We start from the raw sequence: 17875 nt of genomic DNA on the forward strand, positions 1-17875 counted from the left end.
GCCTCTTGCGATTGGCCTGGTAACGGGCCATTCATTCAGCTGGAGCCCTTAACCTGACCAAGAATATCATTTGATGCTAAATATAATGAGTTGGATCATTGAACCTGGGTAATCTGGTTATATAAAGTTTGATGTCTCTGTCATTGACTGAGGTTCCTCCTAGAATTTTGGGTGAAGGTGGACACATGGGCTTGGGTGAAGGTGGACACATGGACTTTATGTAAAGTTTAGATCCAAATGGCTTGTGGTCCATTACTTCTGCACTTTGATGTCCATAACATTGATTCATCCTTTCAGGATCCAGAGGGGAAACCAAAAAAGGCAAATATCCGCGATAATGGAGATGGGACATACACGGTGTCCTACCTTCCAGATATGACTGGACACTACACCATCACCATCAAGTATGGTGGAGATGAAATCCCCTACTCGCCGTACCGAATCCATGCTATACCAACTGGAGATGCCAGCAAATGTCTGGTAACAGGTATGACCAGTGCTTAGCTCCATCTGAACTGGGAGGGGTTGAAATAAATGAATTTTGCCCAGTTGGGGCTCATCTCTGGGGAACAGAGACTTGGATCTGACAATTAGCTGCAGAAAACTGGAGGGAAATTTGGAGAAGAGTTTCAGGTGGATTCCAAGGGAATTTGGGGTTCTCTGGAGAAGATTGTGTGTGTGTGGGTGTATTGCTTCGTCAACCATTCATTCCCGTTCTCTCTTCTCCACCCCCTCTGGCCATTCACCACCAGCTTGTTGCCACACATGGTTACCTTGCTAACCGGGCGTGCAGCTGCTTTGGAACTATTAACACTTGTAAAAATGAGCATTCAGAAAGATTGCTACAGTAAGCTTCAGCCAGCCAACCAGTGACCCCCTTTAGACTCTGGTCAACCGTTGACCCCTACATTGCTTGCCAACAGTGGGCCGGGTGGAGCTGTTACAGGGGGTTTTGGGGATCCCTGGGGAAGTGCCACTTGTCACTTATCAATCCTCTGTCTCCCACCTCCGAAGAATTATAGAATCCGGATTTGATGATTCATTCTCAACCTCTTGAGATATCTCTACCCATTTCTCCACAGGAGCCATTCCCAGAACCTTGTAGTATAGGCATCAACCAGTGTCCCAACAACCGAAAGGCGGTTTGTTCTAGGAATCAGGGATTTATTTTAACCTTCTGTGAACTGCAATTCTTGCTGACGTGGATTAATCTCTTTGTATTTTGAGTTTATGGGTGACTGTTTCTAACTGGCTACTCTGCTCTCCCCCCACAGTGTCCATCGGCGGACATGGACTAGGTGAGTGACCGTCCACCAAACTCGCTCCTTCCATCCACAGGTGTTCTGTCTCTAACCCGGGAAAGGATTAGCTTCTCTGCACTGCCCCCTTGCTCTCATACAGACCCCTTCCAGGGGCTATTGGACAGTGATCAAGAGCTGTAATAAAAACATGAAATGCTGGGGATACTCTGTAGATCTGGCAGCATCTGTGGAGAGAGAAACAGAGTTCTTTTTTTAACAAACAATTTTATTGAGGTATTTTTCGGCATTGTAAACAGTTACAGACATCAACAAAAAGAAAGCAAAAAAGGCATAAATGTGCAAACATCAACGGAGAATCAATACTTCAATCGTACCACACTGCACAAGCCCGCTCCTCTCCCATCAACACTACCCGCCTATTTATCCCTCCTACTCTAATGCCCCCCCCCCCCCCCCCCCCCCCCTGCTGACGCTCACTCTCCCGCGAAGAAGTCAATGAATGGTTGCCAACTTCGGGCGAACCCCTGTACAGATCCCCTCAAGGTGAACTTAATTTTTTTCCACACCCAGAACACTTGACATGTCCGAAAGCCATACCCCAGTCTTCGGGGGCTTTGAGTCCCTCCATGCTAATAGTATTCGTCGCCGGGCTATCAGGGAAGCAAAGGCCAAAACATCGGCCTCTTTCTCCCCCTGGACTCCCGAGTCTTCCGAAACCCCAAAAACTGCCACCCCTGGACCCATCGCCACCCTTGTTTATAGCACCCGGGACATGACGCCCGCAAATCCCTCCCAGTACCCCCTAAGCTTAGGGCATGCCCCATGCCCAAAACATGTGAACGTGATTCGCTGGTCCTCCTGCGCACCTAGCGCATTTGTCCTCTATCCCAAAGAATTGGCTCATCCGAGCCGTCATGTGGGCCCGGTGAACGACCTTAAATTGAATCAGGCCGAGCCTGGCACACGTTGCGGTCGAGTTTACCCTACTCAGGGCTTCTGCCCACAGCCCGTCCTCCATTTCCCCGCCTAGCTCCTCCTCCCATTTGAGTTTCAGTTCCTCCGTCTGGGACTCTGCCCTCTTCATGAGCACCGTATAAATATCTGAGACTCTACCCTCTCCTCCTTCCCCTCTAGAGACTATTCTGTCTTGGATCCCCATTGGCGGGGGGCGTGGGAAGGATGGGACCTGTCTACGGACAAAGTCCCGCAACTGTAGGTACCTAAAATCATTTCCCCCTTACCAGACCAAATTTCTCCTCCAAGCCCCTCAGACTCGCAAAGCTCCCTTCCAGGAACATATCGCCCACCCCCGCCCGCCGCCATGCTCGGAACCCCCCATCCATGCTCCCGGGGGCAAACCGATGGTTGTCACATATTGGCGCCCAGACAGACGCACCCACCTCCCCTACATGCCTCCTCCACTGGCCCCATATCCGCAGGGTCGCCCCCACTACCGGGCTGGTGGAGTACCTAGCCGGCGGCAGCGGTAGGGGAGCCGTGACCAGGGCTGCCAAACTGGTGCCCCTGCACGAAGCCGCCTCCACCCACTCACAGATAGACCCCGTACCCACCATCCACTTCCTTATGATGGCAATGTTAGCCGCCCAGTAATAGTCGATCAGACTCGGCAGTGCCAGCCTTCCCTCGCTGCGGCTCCTCTCAAGCATCGCCTTCTTCACCCGTGGGGATTTTCCCGCCCATACAAAGCTCATGATAATCTTGCCAATCCTTCTGAACAAGGACTGTGGGATAAAGATCGGGAGGCATTGAAAAATGAACAGGAATCTAGGGAGGATTGTCATCTTTACAGTCTGCACCCTCCCCGCCAGCAACAGTGGGGGTGCATCCCATCTCCGAAAACTCCCTCTTCATTTGTTCCACCACCCTGGTCAAATTTAACTTGTGCAGCCTGCCCCAGTCTCGTGCCACCTGTATCCCCAAGTACCGTAAACGTTCCTCAACCAGCCTAAATGGCAGCTCCTTCAGTCTGTTCTCTTGGCCCCTTGCCTGCACCACAAACATCTCACTCTTGGCCATATTTAATTTGTACCCTGAAAACTGGCCGAACTTCCTCAGTGTTTCCAGTATATTGTCCATCCTGGCCAGTGGGTCCGACATGTACAGGAGCAGGTCGTGCGCATAGAGAGAGACCCTATGTTCCACCCCACCCCTGGACATTCCCTTCCATCCCATTGCGGCTCTCAACGCCATCGCCAACGGCTCTATGGCCAGCGCAAACAGCAGCAGGGACAGTGGACAGCCCTGTCTGGTCCCGCGATATAGTCTGAAATACTCTGACACTACTCTGTTCGTCCTGACGCTAGCTTTTGGGGCCTGATACAGTAGTCTGATCCAATACACCAGCCCCTCCCCGAACCCAAACCGTCTGAGCACCTCCCATAGATATCCCCACTCCACCCGATCAAAGGCCTTCTCGGCGTCCATCGCCACCACTACCTCCACCTCCTTGCACGTCGGGGGCATCATGATCACATTGAGTAATCTTCTCAAGTTGGCCGACAGCTGCCTGCCTTTCATGAACCCGGTTTGGTCCTCCCCAATCACCTCCGGGTAATCGCCAGGACCTTTGCCAGGAGCTTGGTGTCTACATTGATCAGGGAGATTGGCCTGTATGACCCGCACGCTTCCGGGTCCTTGCCCCACTTCAATATCAGCGAGATGGTGGCTTGCGACATCGTCGGCGGCAGGGTCCCTCTGTTCCTTGCCTCATTAAAAACCCACTAACTCCGAGAACTTCTTGTAAAACTCTACCGGGTATCCATCCAGCCCCGGGGCTTTCCCTGACTGCATGGCCTTCAGGCCCCCCAATACCTCTTCCACTCTAATTGGGGCCCCCAGCTCATCCACACGCCCCCCCACCCCACCTACTGTTGGGAATGTTAGCCCGTCCAGAAACCTTTTCATCTCCTCCGGCTCTTCCGGGGGTTCCGAAGTGTACAGCTTGCTATAGAAGTCCTGGAATACCTTATTCAATCCTGCCGGGTCCTCCACTCTGCTCCCCTCCCCGTCGATCACTCTACTTATTTCCCTGGCCGCCTCCCTCTTCCTGAGTTGCTGCGCTAACAATCTGCTGGCCTTCTCCCCATGCTCATACACCACTCCCCTCGCTTCCTAAGCTGTTCCACAGCCCTACTCGTGGATAACGCCCCCAGTTCCGCCTGTAGTCTCTGCCTCTCCCTGAGTAGGTCCTCCCCCGGGGTTCCGCGAGTTCCTCGTCTACCCGATACATTTCCCTAACCAATCTGTCCATTTCTGCTCTGTCCGCCTTGGCCCTGTGGGCCCCAATTGAGATCGGCTCCCCCGCACCACTGCCTTCAGCGCCTCCCACAGGGTCGCCGCTGAGACCTCCCCTGTATCGTTCACCTGCAAGTAGTTTTGCATACACTTTCGAAGTCTCTCGCATATCCCCTCCTCCGACAACAGTCCTACATCTAGCCTCCATTGTGGGCATTGGTAATTCGCCCCTCCTGCCTGCAGGTCTACCCAGTGCGGGGCATGGTCCGAGATAGTAATTGCCGAATATTCCGTATTCTTTACCTCCCCTATACAGTCCCTGCTCAGGATAAAAAAAGTCTATCCTAGAGTATACTTTCTGAACATGCGAGTAGCCCCTTCCCAGAAACCGAGTTCTTATTTTACATCAATTATCTTTATCAGAACCTGTTTGCCTCTCTGCCAATGCCTCTTGACTTGCTGCGTATTTCGAGCATCTGTTTTATTTCCAGTCTCCAGCATTTCACAGGCCTTTTGCTTTGGTGACAGGAAAGCTGGCTGATTTACCTGCTCTGTAACCCAATTGAAGGGACCCAGGGAATGGAGCTGGGCCTCCAGTGTTTGTTACCCTTTGACCTCTTGTGGCCACATCCCACTGCCCTTTGACCTCTCTGGCTATGTCTCACTCCTGTGCTGAACACCTTCTGGTTTGTTGTATGTGTTCTGTGCTGGGAAACGGAACAGCTCCCCCGTCCCACTCCCCATCTGCAATTGTTTTAAAGCTCATTGCCGACACTCCTGTGGGTCCTAACTAGTGACAGGAGTGCTCCACACCAGTAGTACCCGATCCAGTGCAGTGCTCAGGCTGAACCATACCACCCCTTGGCTGTGATGTTTGATCCATTTCCAGGGGCGGGACTTGGCCCAACCATTCAGATCGGCCAGAAGACGGTCATCACCGTGGACGCGAAGGCTGCTGGCAAAGGGAAGGTCACCTGCAAGGTTTCAACCCCAGATGGAGCTGAACTGGATGTTGACGTGGTCGAGAATCGGGATGGGACGTTCGACATTTACTACACAGCACCAGAACCTGGCAAATACGTCATCACCATCCGCTTTGGCGGAGAGCTCATACCCAATAGCCCCTTCCATGTGGTGGTGAGTGCTGCCAACTGAACAGTGCCATGACTCTGACATTAAAACAGAACATGCCGGAAATACTCAGCAGGTTATGGCAGCAACTGTGGAAAGAAACATGAGTTAATTTTTCAGATCTGACCTTTCGTCATAACTGGGGAAACGGTGCTGCTCCCTATCTTTCAATTGAGCACTTTACAGCCTTCTGGACTCGACATTTGAGCTCACTAATTTCGGGCCGTAATCTGTGCTTCCATTTTGTTTCCGTCCTTTTTGCTGTCTTATTTCAGTCGGCAGTGCACCTGCTCTCTGCACAGCTTTTTGTTTCTTTGTTTCTTTTCTGGCTCCCTCACCATTTTCCTCGGGGGGGGGGGGGGGGGGGGGGACCGGGGGGCCCTGTAAGACTAATGCTTCCGCCGGTGTTCATTCTCTCCTGTCTGCCATCCCATCAGGCACACCTTGCCCTTGTGTGCCACCATCCGCTTGCTCAAAACCTCGATTAGATCGCTAACGTTCCCCAAGGTCACAGACCGGCAGCATTAACGGTTTCTGTCCACAGATGTTGTAATAAACCTGCTGAGTGCTTCCAGCATTTGCTGCTTCTATTTTAGATTTCCAGCATCTGCTGTATTTTGCTTGTTGAATTTAATGCCAGGACTCTTGAGCAGATCTTCACATTTCATATCATTACAATGTAATTATCATACTTTTAGCATTTCGCTAGCGTGCTGAGAATATGATGGGTGTATAATTATCCCGGGTACAGATTTATAGGGGTGTAGGAACGCAGAGGTGTATGCACACGAGGGGTGGCAGGCTGAGTTGAGAAGACAGTGCTTCTATTTTTTAAAAAAGCATATTAATTCTTTGGACTTTATACATAAATGGGTAGGGCAAAAACACTTGGATTAAATCTCAGCTGGAGCATTGTGCCCAGTTCTGGGCACCACAGTAGGAAGAACGTCAGGGCCTCGGTGAGGATTGAGAAGCCATTCGCTAGAATAATGGGAGCAGGGATGAGGGGACCTCAGTTACTCGGAGAGGCTGAAGATTCTGGGATTGTTCTCCTTTTACAGTGGAGGCACTTAAACAGAGATTTGATGGAGGTGTTCAAAATCATTCCAGGTCATACGAGTAAGGAGAGGCTCTTTGCAGTGGGACAGTAGCTAGAGAACCGATTTCAAGTAACTGGCAAAATACCGGAGATGAGATTAATTGCTTTTGCACAACAAGTTGTTGGATCCTGATTTCAAGTTGAGGCGGGGCAAGTTCCAGATTTGCATTATTCCTTTTGTGTGAAGAAGTGCTTCCTGACATTGAATCTGGAAAGGCCTAGCCTCTAATGTCAGGCCATATCCCCTTCGTCTGGGCTTGTTTAACCAAAGATCTGTACAACTGAAGCATAACGTCCTTCCCCTTTCACTGCTGAACCTGTGATCACTTTTCAAGCTGTTTAATGATCCAAACCTCTTGAACACTCAAATTGCTTGTGTTCAATCGGAGTGTTTGAGGCTGAGACACGTCAGGCTGCGAGGTCACTTCTTATGAACTGACAAACTGAATAGGGAATTTGGGTTACACAGGGATGCAATAAGGAGAGCAGAGGGGCGCAATAGATGACAGCCATGATCATACCCTCCTGTAGTTCACCGTGCTTTCTGTCTCCGTTTCGGAATGGATCTTTTTACAGATGCTGGTTTTTTAGGAGGTTGTGCGTCGGAACATTTTGTGTTTAACCTATAGCTTGCTTCCCATCACAGGCCTGTGATGCCATTCCCACCATTGAGGAGCCTTATGATACGTTGCAGCTACGTCAGCCCTACATGCCTTCCCCTGCTGGCTATCCAACACACTGGGTATAAAATTCAACCACCAACTTTGAGCAGGCTTTCCTTTCTCTTCCTCTTTGATTTATTCTCATCTCTCTCTCTATCTCCCGTTTCTCTCTCTCTCTCTTTTCTCTCTTTCTTTTCATTTCTTTCTCTCTTTTTTTCTTTCTCTCTCTCTCTCTCTCTCTCTTTTCTTTCTCTCTCTCTCTCTTTTCTTCTCTCTCTCTCTCTTTTCTTTCTCTCTCTCTCTCTTTTCTTCTCTCTCTCTCTTTTCTTCTCTCTCTCTCTTTTCTTTCTCTCTCTCTCTCTTTTCTTTCTCTCTCTCTCTCTTTTCTTTCTCTCTCTCTCTCTTTTCTTTCTCTCTCTCTCTTTTCTTTCTCTCTCTCTCTTTTCTTTCCCTCTCTCTCTTTTCTTTCCCTCTCTCTCTTTTCTTTCCCTCTCTCTCTTTCTTTCCCTCTCTCTCTTTTCTTTCCCCCTCTCTCTCTTTTCTTTCCCCCTCTCTCTCTTTTCTTTCCCCCTCTCTCTCTTTTCCCCCCTCTCTCTCTTTTCCCCCTCTCTCTCTTTTCCCCCCTCTCTCTCTTTTCCCCCCTCTCTCTCTTTTCCCCCCTCTCTCTCTTTTCCCCCCTCTCTCTCTTTTCCCCCCTCTCTCTCTTTTCCCCCCTCTCTCTCTTTTCTTTCCCCCTCTCTCTCTTTTCTTTCCCCCTCTCTCTCTTTTCTTTCCCCCTCTCTCTCTTTTCTTTCCCCCTCTCTCTCTTTTCTTTCCCCCTCTCTCTTTCTCTTCATCTAATCTTCTAAACCCTAGACCATTGATGTTCAATTCTATCTTCCAGTGCTGTATTATTGGGTCTTCCTGCATCACTTGTTCTCTTCTCTCATTACAAAGCTCATTTATTGAAGTAAAGCTCCTGGTAAATGTTTACATGATTGCGCCTCACAGCAAACATCCCTGGGTGGAGCTCACCTTGTGTTGCTGGGTAGAGCTGGTCAGGCTGGATATGATGTGGGCACTCTACGAATTAATAACCAGGAAATATATTCACTTTGTAGTGAGCACCCCTGGAATCTAGGATCAAATTGTCACAGATGGGTATTGAAGTTTGAGAGCACCTGAACCATCCATCAGTTCCTGCCTCTCTCAATCTGCCACTAAACACCCCTTCTTGAGTCTTCATTAGCTTTCAACTTAACCCAGGGAAATAATGTAGAGATTTACTTAGAGAGCTGAATTTGCTGTTAAGTGGTGGAGTCTAATCACTGGGATCAGTTCACTTACCTCACAAGGAGTTATATGGGTCTGGTGGCCATTGCCCGAGTCCATCCGGTCCCAGACATCGATGAATGGGGATGGGTCTCCTGGCCATTGCTCGAGTCCATCTGGTCCCAGACATCAATGAATGGGGATGGGGTTAAATATGAGGGCTTCATATTACATCTGACTATTTGCTGATAGAAATACAGTCTAACCCCATCACCACGGCCCCTGACCTCCCTGCCTTCTGCTCCATGATGTGGAGATGTCGCCGTTGGACTGGGGTGAGCACAGTAACCAGTCTTACAACACCAGGTTAAAGTCCAACAGGTTTGTTTCAAACACAAGCTTTCGGAGCACTGCTCCTTCCTCAGGTGAATTAAGAGGTATGCTCTAGGTAGAGGTAGTATACTGGGGATCAGATCCCCCATCACACATCCGTGGTAAAATGTCTTAAAATTACATCCTATCAAATATCTTGGAACAGAGTTTCTGGCTGGTGTTGTCCAATTTCTGTGCTGTACAATCACCTGATTGTAGAACATTGGCTTTCCAATGACAGCGCTGTGACCAGATCCCAGTGTAGTTTGTGTTCTTCATCTCTCCACTCGTGGTGTTTGTCCGTGTCACTTGTTATATTTTGTAGCTCATCCCATCTCATTCTCTCTTGTTCACCACCAATTATCTTTCCTTTTTACAGATCTTCATTTTCTTCTGAACTGGTCCAGGACTAAACCCAGACCACAACATCTTGTACATTTTGTCATTTCATGTCGGTGGTTTATCACAAAACTTCACGCGCCCTGTCTGTCTCTATCTGAACGTTGTTTGTTCAATTTTACCTTTTTCTCCACAGGCCACCGAGGAGACTGTTGTCCCAGTTGATGTTCTAGATCATGGTCTCCGGCCCTTCAACCTGGTCATTCCTTTCACTGTCCAGAAGGGAGAAATCACAGGTGAGATCGGAAACCTTCCCTGAAACAAGAATGTGTTTGGGGCGAGAGACTCTCATTACGATGTTCTTTGGCTCTGTGTGACAGTGCTGTGACGCACATTACAGTGGTGTGTGACAGTGCTGTGACGCACATTACAGTGGTGTGTGCCAGTGCTGTGACGCACATTACAGTGGTGTGTGCCAGTGCTGTGACGCACATTAGTGGTGTGTGACAGTGCTGTGACGCACATTACAGTGGTGTGCCAGTGCTGTGACGCACATTACAGTGGTGTGTGACAGTGCTGTGACGCACATTACAGTGGTGTGTGCCAGTGCTGTGACGCACATTACAGTGGTGTGCCAGTGCTGTGACGCACATTACAGTGGTGTGTGACAGTGCTGTGACGCACATTACAGTGGTGTGTGCCAGTGCTGTGACGCACATTACAGTGGTGTGTGACAGTGCTGTGACGCACATTACAGTGGTGCGTGACAGTGCTGTGACGCACATTACAGTGGTGCGTGACAGTGCTGTGACGCACATTACAGTGGTGTGTGACAGTATGTGTCGGAGCTGCTTCAGGAGTAAAAGTGCTAATTCCTCATGGAGCAGGTCAAGAGGGTAAGCAATCTGCGGACATTAGTCCAACCCACTGCCCATGCTTTCCCCATTACTGGGACCTTCATCAAGGCTTCGAATTATGCATCTATTTGGCACATTTCACATCCTCATCAGAATTCCCATGCTCTCACTTCCAAAAGTGACTTTGGATCTTCTGTGGCCATCTAGGAGGGCAGACACTATGGTTTAGCACTATGAAAAACAGCATCTAATAATAATCTTTATTTTCACAAGCTGCGCTAGAATAATTGGTTGAATTCTGGACTCGCGTCTCTGGAGTGAGGCTTGAATCAACGATCTTCTGAATGTGTAGGCACTTGATCAAGGCCAGCACCCGATGCAGGTCCACCAAAAGTGTGGCCCACTGTTCCACCCAGTGCCCTAAGGAGTGAGGAGCCCTTCTCCCTCTGGCCTGGGCTAGATTTGACCCTAGAGGTGAAGGTTCAGTGCTTGACCACATTCTGTCTTTTTCTCAAAAGTAACTTGCTGTACCATAAACACAAAAGGCCACTTGACCCATCGTGCCTGCGTCCGCAGTATGTGTGCCGGTGCTACGATGCACATTACGATGTTGTGTGGCAATGTATGAGAGAAAGCTGCCAGTCTCTCTCGCTGGTCTCATTCTGGAACATTCTTTGCATCCCAGGTGAAGTCCGTATGCCATCTGGTAAAACTGCCCGTCCAAATATTACAGACAATAAGGATGGAACCATCACGGTGAAATATGCTCCCATCGAGAAGGGACTACATGAGATGGACATAAAGTATGATGGAAACCATATCCCAGGTATGTGCTGAGACCTGTGTGTCCAGATCCTGTTGGCTCACGATCAGGCATGTGTGACCCACTATCACTCGCGGATTGGTTCCTGCCTCGGGGCCAAATATCTTTTTCCCCAAAATGACTTTGACATTGAGCTCTGTCGATGTTTATCTTGTACTCGTGTTAAGTCGGGATTCTGTAGCTGTGTAAATAGTACAGCTATGTACTACCTCTGCCTTGTGTCTCTCTTCTCTCTGAGGTTCTGGAGACTTCTGATTCTAATCTGCCCGAAAAGAGACTGGTGAATGTGCCCCTTCACCCTGACTGAGCTGACCTAACCCTGATAAGTCCTGGGGAGAAGGGTGACCCCACCCTGACCTTTAGGCCTGGGAGGCGTGACTCCAATTTGACCCTAACACCCTGGGGGAGGGATGACACTGCACTGACCCTAATACTTGACTTTTCCTCTGTTATAGGTAGCCCACTGCAATTCTATGTGGATGCCATCAACAGTGGTCATGTGACTGCATTTGGTCCTGGTCTGAGCCATGGAATGGTGAACAAACATGCAACATTCACCATTGTCACCAAGGACGCTGGGGAAGGTATGTGTGACGCATCGGTGAAACCATAGCGGCTGCAACAAATGGTGATGGCAGGGGGGAGGGAACAGCAGTACGAGAGGATGACGAGGGATGGGCGACTTGAGGACGGCTGGGTGGGTAGGGGGAGAGGGATGTTGGGGTGGCAAGAAATAGGTTGGGCGTGGGGAGGGTGGGATGGAGAGATTGGAGAGATGGTATATGGACGGGTGAAGAATATTTACGCAAGTTAAGTAACTGTTTTCTTTTCTCTCTCTCGCACTCTTTCTCTACACCCCCCCCCCCCCCCCCAACCCCCTCTCTTGCACATGTCTGTTGCGCTCTCTCTCTATCACTCGCTCTTGGGACTTCCTCTGTCCCTTCCTTCCTTTCTTTCTCCATGTAGGTGGACTCTCTCTTGCTGTGGAAGGTCCTTCTAAAGCTGAGATCACGTGCAAGGACAATAAGGATGGGACATGCACCGTGTCGTACCTGCCCACTGCCCCTGGAGATTACAACATCATTGTTCGATTTGATGAAAAGCATATTGCGGGGAGTCCCTTCACCTCAAAGATCACTGGTAACTCCCTCTAATCATTTGTTGCCTGTTATCAACTTCAAAGCATCACTTGTGGCGGCTGGTGTCAGTAGAATCTATATCCTCTCTTAGACTGTCAGGCACTGATCAGGCTCCAGTCAATATTGGGTACTCTAACTTGGGTTGGCCATCTGTGGCCATATTCAAAATATGACAGCCTCGTTTTGGTCTATTTGGGACTTTTCCACTGATCAGGACACAAACCAATTGTCAGATTCATAAAGGAATGGGTAGCAGGGCAGGAAATGGGGGAAGAGCCCCCCCCCCCCCCCCCCCCCCCCCCAGTCCCAGGGTCTCGTGCCTGCCTGACCGGTGAAGGTGAGTCGGGCCATTTTTGGAGGGTTGCTGATGAGAGCTCTGGTGTGAGCATTTAATCTACACGGAGTTCACTGATCTCAGCCAAGGCACTTGTAAGGTGCACCAGCGTTCAGATAAGATTGGAACGACTCACATTGTTGAATGTGGAAATATTAGGTGAATGAGGCATGGTGCCCCTTTGGTCAGATTTACTGCCACCACTGGCCCTTCAGCCAGAACAATGGCCGGTCTGGAGCAGTTCATAGGAGGAGTGTGAAATTGTAAATATTGAAATTGGGATCATTGGTGCAATGGGCACACCTGACTAAAACTAGAATGAGAGTTTTTTCCCCCCGAGGTAGAAGACTGGTGCGAGCGGTGTTCTTGGGGGGGGGGGGGGGGGGGGGGGGGGGAAGAGGGGAAAGAGAGGAGGGCGGCGGCCAATCATGCACACATGTTCTGGTCTTGCCCCAAACTGACAGCTTTTGGCTACCATGTCAGCGTCTGAATATTGATCTGGAACCTTATTCTGTGATGTCGGACTTGCCTGTCCTGCAGACTGGAGTGAAGGCTAAATGCTCTTGCCTCACCTTGTTGATCGCACGGAAGTGAGTTCGGTTGGGGTGGAGGTCATGGTCTCATCCAGCGCTTCGGTACGGGTTGGGGGGAGCTAATTGAATTCTTGTACCCAAGTCGCACAACATCAGGGGGTCAGTTGAAGAGTTCTATTGGAGATGGCAGCCATTCATTGCCTACTTTAAGGAATTGGTCACCATCAGGTGCTGGAGGGGAGTTTTGGGTTTGTTTCATTTTTTTGTTTTTTAGCTGTTTTTCTTCTCCTTGGTGGACGGGGTTGGGTATTTTGGATTTGTATCATCTGCTGTGAGTAAATGGGTTTGGTGTAAAATTTATTGTCAAATGAAAAATCTCTAATAAAAAATATTTTATAATAAAAAAAATTGGGATCATGTGTCAGGAGCTCAAACTGTATCCTGTTAATGAGTCTATTCTGTGCAGGTGATGATTCAATGAGAACATCGCAGCTCAATGTTGGCACTTCAACTGAAGTCTCACTGAAGATTACAGAGACTGATCTCAATCTACTCAATGCTAGCATCAAAGCTCCATCGGGTATTGAGGAGCCCTGCCTGCTGAAGAGACTACCCAACAGGCATATTGGTAAGAACCAGACTAGAGAGGTGGGCGCGGTGCATAGGGACTGATCGAGAGATGGGTGCGGTTAGTGTACTGGGTATTAAGAGGGCCTTGTTTGATAAGGTGCTGTGAGCTAGTGCAATCGGCCATTGCCGAATGACTCAGCTAGGATTTTTTTCTTTGTCAACAGGTATTTCATTCACCCCAAAGGAGGTAGGAGAGCACGTGGTGAGTGTGAAGAAAAACAGCCGGCACATTACAAACAGCCCCTTCAAGATCATGGTAGGTGCCTCTGAGATTGGCAATGCCAGCAAAGTCAAGGTTTCTGGGAAGGGCCTGGTGGAAGGTCGAACATTCGAGGTGTCCGAATTCATCGTGGATACGAGGGGCGCAGGTAAGGCTTTTGTAGATTCTGTACGTTATTGTATAGAACAGCGTCAATACAGACCTGAGACTGACATCGGCAATCTGAGCCGTGGTAGTATAAGAACATAAGAACTAGGAGCAGGAGTTGGCCATCTGGCCCCTCGAGCCTGCTCCGCCATTCAATGAGATCGTGGCTGATCTTTTGTGGACTCAGCTCCACTTTCCGGCCTGAACACCATAACCCTTAATCCCTTTATTTTTCAAAAAACTATCTATCTTTACCTTAAAAACATTTAATGAAGGAGCCTCAACTGCTTCACTGGGCAAGGAATTCCATAGATTCACAACCCTTTGGGTGAAGAAGTTCCTCCAAAACTCAGTCTTAAATCTACTTGGGGCAGCACGGTAGCATGGTGGTTAGCATCAATGCTTCACAGCTCCAGGGTCCCAGGTTCGATTCCCGGCTGGGTCACTGTCTGTGCGGAGTCTGCACATCCTCCCCGTGTGTGCGTGGGTTTCCTCCGGGTGCTCCGGTTTCCTCCCACAGTCCAAAGATGTGCGGGTTAGGTGGATTGGCCAGGCTAAATTGCCCTTTGTGTCCTCAAAAATAAGGTTAATGGGGGTTGTTGGGTTACTGGTATAGGGTGGATACGTGGGCTTGAGTAAGGTGATCATTGCTCGGCACAACATCGAGGGCCGAAGGGCCTGTTCTGTGCTGTACTGTTCTAATTCTAATACTTCCCCTTATTTTGAGGCTATGCCCCCTAGTTCTGCTTTCACTCGCCAGTGGAAACAACCTGCCTGCATCTATCCTATCTATTCCCTTCATAATTTTATATGTTTCTATAAGATCCCCCCTCATCCTTCTAAATTCCAACTAGTACAGTCCCAATTTACCCAACCTCTCCTCGTAATCCAACCCCTTCAGCTCTGGGATTAACCTTGTGAATCTCCTCTGCACACCCTCCAGCGCCAGTACATCCGTTCTCAGGTTAGGAGACCAAAACTGAACACAATACTCCAGGTGTGGCCTCACTAACACCTTATACTCCTGGGTTCGCCTGGATTTAGCCTTTTTGAGACTAGGCAGTAAGATGAAAGAAAGCAAGGGTTGACTGCCCCCAGCTCTGTGTAGACTTAGTGGGAGAGGTGTCGGTGCTATCGACCCCTGTTTGCAATCCAGGGATGAATTCAGTGCAGGGAAATTGTCCCTTATAGAATCATAGAATTCCTCCAGTGCAGAAGGAGGCCATTCGGCCTACTGAGTCTGCAACGACCCTCTGAAACAGCACCCTACCTAAGCCCAAACCCCACACCGTCCCTGTAACCTTACCTAGGGCCAGTTTATCATGGCCAGTCCACCTAACCTGCACATCTTTGGATTGTGGGAGGAAACCGGAGCGCCCGGAGGGGACACTACGCAGACACAGGTGCAAATACCCCAGACAGGGGTTGGAATTGAACTCGGGTCCCAGGTGCTGTGAGGCAGCAGTGCTAATCACCGTGCCGCCTTGAATGGTCTTTAGTGGCAATGTTTACTCAGATGATGGGATGCGGTTCTATTTTTAGATCAATCACCAGTCTTATTGCTGATTGATAATGGGATCATTACATGCAGACAGGAACGGTCTGCATTCAAGTTAAATAATCTTTATGGGGGGGGGGGGGAGATTGTAAATTTACCCGGGTGGCGCAGTGGGTTAGCCCTGCTGTCTCACGGTGCTGAGGTCCCAGGTTCAATCCCGGCCCCGGGATCACTGGCTGTGTGGAGTTTGCGCGCACTCCCCGTGTCTGCGTGGGTCTCACCCCCACAACCCAAAGGGTAGGTGGATTGGCCACGCTAAATTGCCCATTCATTGGAAAAATTAAAATAAGATGAAACTTGAAGTAAATATCGTGAGGGGTTGAGTTTATCAGGGGATGGTGGTCCCTTTTGGTCTGTCACCGGCTTACTTTGTGTAAGAAATAGGAGCAGGAGTGTGCCATTCGATCCCTTTAACCTGTCCTGTTATTCAGTAAGATCATGGCTGATCTGATTGTGGCCTTATGCTATGACCACCGACTCCCTTGTCAATCAGAAATCTGTCCACTCAGCCGTGCCAGCTTCTGCTCGCTGGAAGAGAGATTTCCAAACAGTAAAAAGTCTCCATTCCTCTTTATCTTTGTTTCTCAGGCTATGGAGGACTCGGTCTGTCCATTGAGGGCCCCAGCAAAGTTGACATTAATTGTGAGGATCAGGCGGATGGAACATGCAAAGTGACCTACTGTCCAACCGAACCGGGCAACTACATCATCAACATTAAATTTGCTGACCATCACGTGCCAGGTAAGGGAGTGGGAAACGAGGCCTGGTTGGCACAATAACAAGCCAGTGTCTGGAACCCAGTGTATGGAACCTATGGGGCAGGCCTGAGGGTCACAATAAAGGACACCTGACACTGGGCTGAACACGACCGGTGCTGAAAAGTGGGAGGGAGGGGGATGATGCAGAGTTTCTGTTTTAACAGCATGTAGATTGTGGCAGGAATCATAGAATCTATATAGTGCAGAAGGAGGCCATTCGGGCCATCGAGTCTGCACAGACCCCCTGAAAGAGCGCTCTCCTTAGTCCCACTCCCCGGCTCTATTCCCATAACCCCATCGATTGGGTCACTCTCTGTGTGGAGTCTGCACGGGTCTGCATGAGTTTCCTCCGGGTGCTCCGGTTTCCTCCCACACGTCCCGAAAGACGGGCTTGATGGGTAATTGGGACATTCTGAATTCTCTGTGTACCCGAACAGGTGCCGGAATGTGGCGACTAGTGGGAATTTTCATAGTAACTTCATTGCAGTGTTAATGTAAGCCTATTTATGACACTATAAAGATTATTATTATTATTATTATTATTATTATTACTTGCACAACTTTGGACTGTGGGAGGAAACCGGAGCACCCGGAGGAAACCCACGCAGACACTGGGAGAACGTGCAGACTCCATTCAGACAATCGCCCGAGACCGGAATTGAAAGCGGGACCCTGGAGCTGTGAGACAGCAGTCGTAACCACTGTGTCACCGTGCCGCCCCAAGTCCCAAACAGTGAGACGCTCTGACCTGGCGACTCAGTATGTGACTGATGAGTCAACGTATGACCCTGTGAGTCACTGTGATCCTGTTGTTGTGTTGTAGGAAGTCCTTTTACAGTGAAGGTAACTGGCGAAGGAAGAATTAAAGAGAGCATCACCAGGCGACGCCAGGCTCCCTCGATTGCAACAGTGGGCAGCACTTGTGACCTCAACTTGAAGATTCCAGGTATGTCCAGGGAGTTTATTCTGGGAGTTTAAGCGGTGTGTGCGTGTGTGCATTGAGGTGCACGTCTGAGTGACTGGAGGCAGCTCTAAAGTTTGGCTGCTTTTTGAGGACCATAATCTAAGGATCTGTTTTTTTTGGTATCTCGCAGTTTCTGCACCAGCCCTCGACACCTTTCTTCATTTCGTCCTGTCAACATCACCTTCTATTCCTTTTTTCCTCCTGCACTTATCTAGCTTCTCCTTGAAGGTAGATCATTCCGCTGGCTGCTGATGGTGGCCCATGAATTATGGACAGAACATTTTGCACAGCAGCTTTCCCTATATTGAGTGAGATGGCTGGAGGGTCTGATCACCCTCCACATTGAGAGAGTTACATCACTGCCAAAGCGACCAGTGTTACCAGCTGCAGAATCATTGGAGAATTGACCATACGATCGATGACCAGAAGGCTTCAGGGACTCGGTCCTGGAGATGCAATGATGTGTTTATTTTGGATTAAAATATAAATTCTGGGTGGGATATCCCTGATTTTTGAGAGAAGGCTTCGACAGTGGATTGAT

General features: G+C 49.4%; 1 protein-coding gene across 1 annotated transcript in view; it reads left to right on the plus strand.

Annotated features, from left to right (window-relative positions):
- flncb (filamin C, gamma b (actin binding protein 280)) overlaps positions 1-17875 on the plus strand; it is a 69644-nt gene that overhangs the window by 41565 nt on the left and 10204 nt on the right. Inside the window, exons 29-40 of the mRNA XM_038812220.1 lie at positions 298-487; positions 1275-1298; positions 5407-5654; positions 7394-7489; positions 9568-9667; positions 10914-11054; positions 11507-11635; positions 12018-12191; positions 13524-13685; positions 13852-14055; positions 16201-16353; positions 17194-17316. Of these exons, the coding sequence (XP_038668148.1) occupies positions 298-487; positions 1275-1298; positions 5407-5654; positions 7394-7489; positions 9568-9667; positions 10914-11054; positions 11507-11635; positions 12018-12191; positions 13524-13685; positions 13852-14055; positions 16201-16353; positions 17194-17316 (1744 nt within the window). The remainder of the gene's footprint in view (positions 1-297; positions 488-1274; positions 1299-5406; positions 5655-7393; positions 7490-9567; positions 9668-10913; positions 11055-11506; positions 11636-12017; positions 12192-13523; positions 13686-13851; positions 14056-16200; positions 16354-17193; positions 17317-17875) is intronic.

This window comes from Scyliorhinus canicula, chromosome 11 (genome assembly GCF_902713615.1).
Source record: "Scyliorhinus canicula chromosome 11, sScyCan1.1, whole genome shotgun sequence".
Lineage (NCBI taxonomy): Eukaryota > Metazoa > Chordata > Chondrichthyes > Carcharhiniformes > Scyliorhinidae > Scyliorhinus > Scyliorhinus canicula.